This window comes from Solanum stenotomum, unplaced genomic scaffold, assembly GCF_019186545.1.
Source record: "Solanum stenotomum isolate F172 unplaced genomic scaffold, ASM1918654v1 scaffold34429, whole genome shotgun sequence".
NCBI classification, from domain to species: Eukaryota; Viridiplantae; Streptophyta; class Magnoliopsida; order Solanales; family Solanaceae; genus Solanum; species Solanum stenotomum.
This window is the reverse complement of record NW_026032943.1, coordinates 493-3402: the sequence shown is the minus strand read 5'-3', so window position 1 is coordinate 3402 and position 2910 is coordinate 493. Positions and strand designations below refer to the sequence as shown.

General features: G+C 33.8%; 1 protein-coding gene across 1 annotated transcript; it reads right to left on the bottom strand.

The window, feature by feature from the left end:
* Nucleotides 1-363: 363 nt before the first annotated feature.
* Nucleotides 364-1740, bottom strand: LOC125852376 (F-box protein At3g07870-like). Its single transcript, XM_049532116.1, has one exon. It carries the CDS (start codon nucleotides 1738-1740, stop codon nucleotides 364-366), a length of 1377 nt encoding a protein of 458 aa, XP_049388073.1.
* Nucleotides 1741-2910: the final 1170 nt, after the last annotated feature.

Sequence of the window (2910 nt, the reverse complement as noted above, 5' to 3'; positions counted from 1 at the left end):
CTACTACTAAATGTACACATTAAACCAGAAAAAAACATAATGGAAGTACGAGAGAATGAACTCGCAAGAATCAGTAAAAACAAGTAGATGAAAAAGGTGTAGCCTAACATAGAAAATGATCTAATCAAAATAACCATAGGGGTCTCTACTCCATTCATCATGTTATGGAGCTATTTAAAAAGTAGCTAGCTCTCTCTCTTCCTAAAATATTGATGCATCTTTGGAGACTTAGCAATGCAAGTAACTTTGAGATGTCAAAATGGACAACATATAGTTAAAGAAACAGAGTTCAAAAGCATCCACGAAAACAGTAAAGCTAACGAGGTTTAAACTGAATTGTATCAGAAACACAGAAGCAAAACATCATATCCCGGATGGAGTAAGACAAAAGAAATACTCTAAACTATCTAAGTCCTCCGATAAGCATTTGAGATTTGAAAGTTGTCCCCCATGACAGTCTTGAGCGAGTAAAAAGCTTGGAATGTATCTAGTCGCTTCAGTGCCACTACCATACACATTGACCACGTTCCTAAATATCTGCTCTTTTGGGTTGAAAGAAACTAGTTGCAGATCAAGTTCGCTTTGCATCAAGATTTCCCCATCTTTCCAAATTATGATTGGCATAAATCTGTGACCATGGAAACCAGGCAGAACAACTAAAATGAGATCTCTAGTCCAAGATTCAGCTATCTCATACTCTTTCATCCACCATATATCCATATAATGAAAAGAGCTATTATCAGACAAACATAGACAATTCCCCAACTCTGCTAGCATCAAGTGCAAGGATGGAGATTTTAAACCAGATGGAGCTGTCAGAGACTTCACTTCTTCTGTCGCAATATTAAAGGAGTAAATACTGGCCCTATTTTGAAAGTTTTCACCATCCAGCCAATGAGTAGTACCATTGACAGTAGCATTGCTAAGCTTTCCCCGTACAGGTTTTGGAGCTTTGCCCACATTCCTCCAATTTCTCTCGTCAACTCCAAGAGTATAAACCTCCAATTCAGTTACGTCTGGACGACCCCGAAACTTCCTAGTTACTAATCTCAGTACTTTATACTGTCCAGAGGCCTCACTAAAGCAAAATCCATAATGAATATGACGAATTAGTTTCTCCCATTCAGGCAATTTAACCTTGAAATACTCACCCAAAAGAGGGTTGCTAATGCAAACCGAATGATTTACCACATGCGTTTCACCATTCAACAAACAAATGAATCCATTACAAGAACCAATTAATGTCAAGTTTGCTTTATCCTCAGAAACCAAATCAACGGGATGAGGAAGGTGTAAATTACGGTCCAAGATAATAGGTCTGTTTATTCTTTGAGAAGTATAGTCATAATCTGCTCCAAGTTCAAGCAGATAGCAGACAGTATAGTTTTTCGAAAGCAAAATGCAAGGAAATTTACGCGGTCTAGCGTCATACATGTTGACAAATAAAGGATCAGAAGTTATGAGCTTATACCAACTTTTGCAAACAAACTTACATCGGAAAATCATATTGATTGGCAATTTTGTGAGAATTTCCACCATAATCGCAGCCGGCAAATCCATAATTGTAACTTCATTGATTCTTCTTCGTCTGCAATCACAATTCAAACTTAGCCTTGAATCTGAGACACTTGTAGGAACATAGAAAACTCCGGTTCCATTTTTTGTCTCTGATTCAACGAATCCCCAATTTAGCCTTGAATCTGAGACACTGATAGGAGCATCGAAAAGCTCCGGTTCCATTTTTTTTTCTCTTAATTGAACAAATCCCCAACTTCTAGGACTTTGGCGCAAAAACAAGGAAATGGTGGATTCCAACTTTGAAATTCGTTTTTCTAACTAAGTCTACTTCTTATTTTATAGAGTTAGTTAGTCTGTTAGCCAATTGGCATGTAATGGTAGTTAGTAGATGAGTTGTATATATACTCGAGTCGAGTCTGTTACCTGATATTTCCTTATAGACGATATTCTTAGTACATATGTCTCATTTCGACTATTTATTTGGTGTGTGATATGTCATAACCAGAACTCTTGTTGTGGATATTAATAGAGTGTGATATACAATTGTCGAGTTTTTGGCTAAAATAAGTATGAGCTAAACTTAAAGTACATCCGTGTGTTATATAAGTGAACAAAAAAAATCTTTAAACTATCCAAAAAGTTGCAAGGTTCATCCTTCTGTATATTTTTTAAAAAACTCACGCCACCAACAAAAAATTAAATGTGTCAAGTCGAATGAATATATGTACACATGGTTAAGCTAGTCAAGTTAAGTAATTTTTTTTTATTTTTTTAGAAATTGAGGATTTAAATCATATTCAGACAAAATATATTCAAATTCTAAATATTCTTGTAAAAATATGGCCAAATACTACTCCAACTTCAAATTTTTCGAATACAATAATTATTTATTTTATTTTCATAACTAAACGTCCACGTAATTTCACTAAATTTCCAATATTTCTGTACATTGTATAAAATGCGAATTGCATTGTATATATAGTACATGCGCCCTAAATATTTTATCAAAGAAAATATCTAAATAGTTGGACGTAATACTTTAAAATATTTTTTTTACATAATCTTTCTAACCATCGGAACCTACTGTATAAATATTTCAAAACTTATGTATTGTTGCAAGTCAATTTACTTGATGATGCAAAAAGCATATAAACTGACAACACGCAAAATTTAAATTCCGAGAATGAAAGATTCATTTCCTATCCATATCCTTATTCTTTTTAGGTAACTTTGATCTTCTCGTCGTGGAAAGACATGACCAAATTAAAAAAAAATTATTGGTTCAATCAGTTTCTTAACAAAAATAGATTGAAGGATGATTCTTGTTATTTTTTGTATAGTATAAGAATGTTTTTTCTCACTTAGATAATATAAGGATGTACATTATATTTG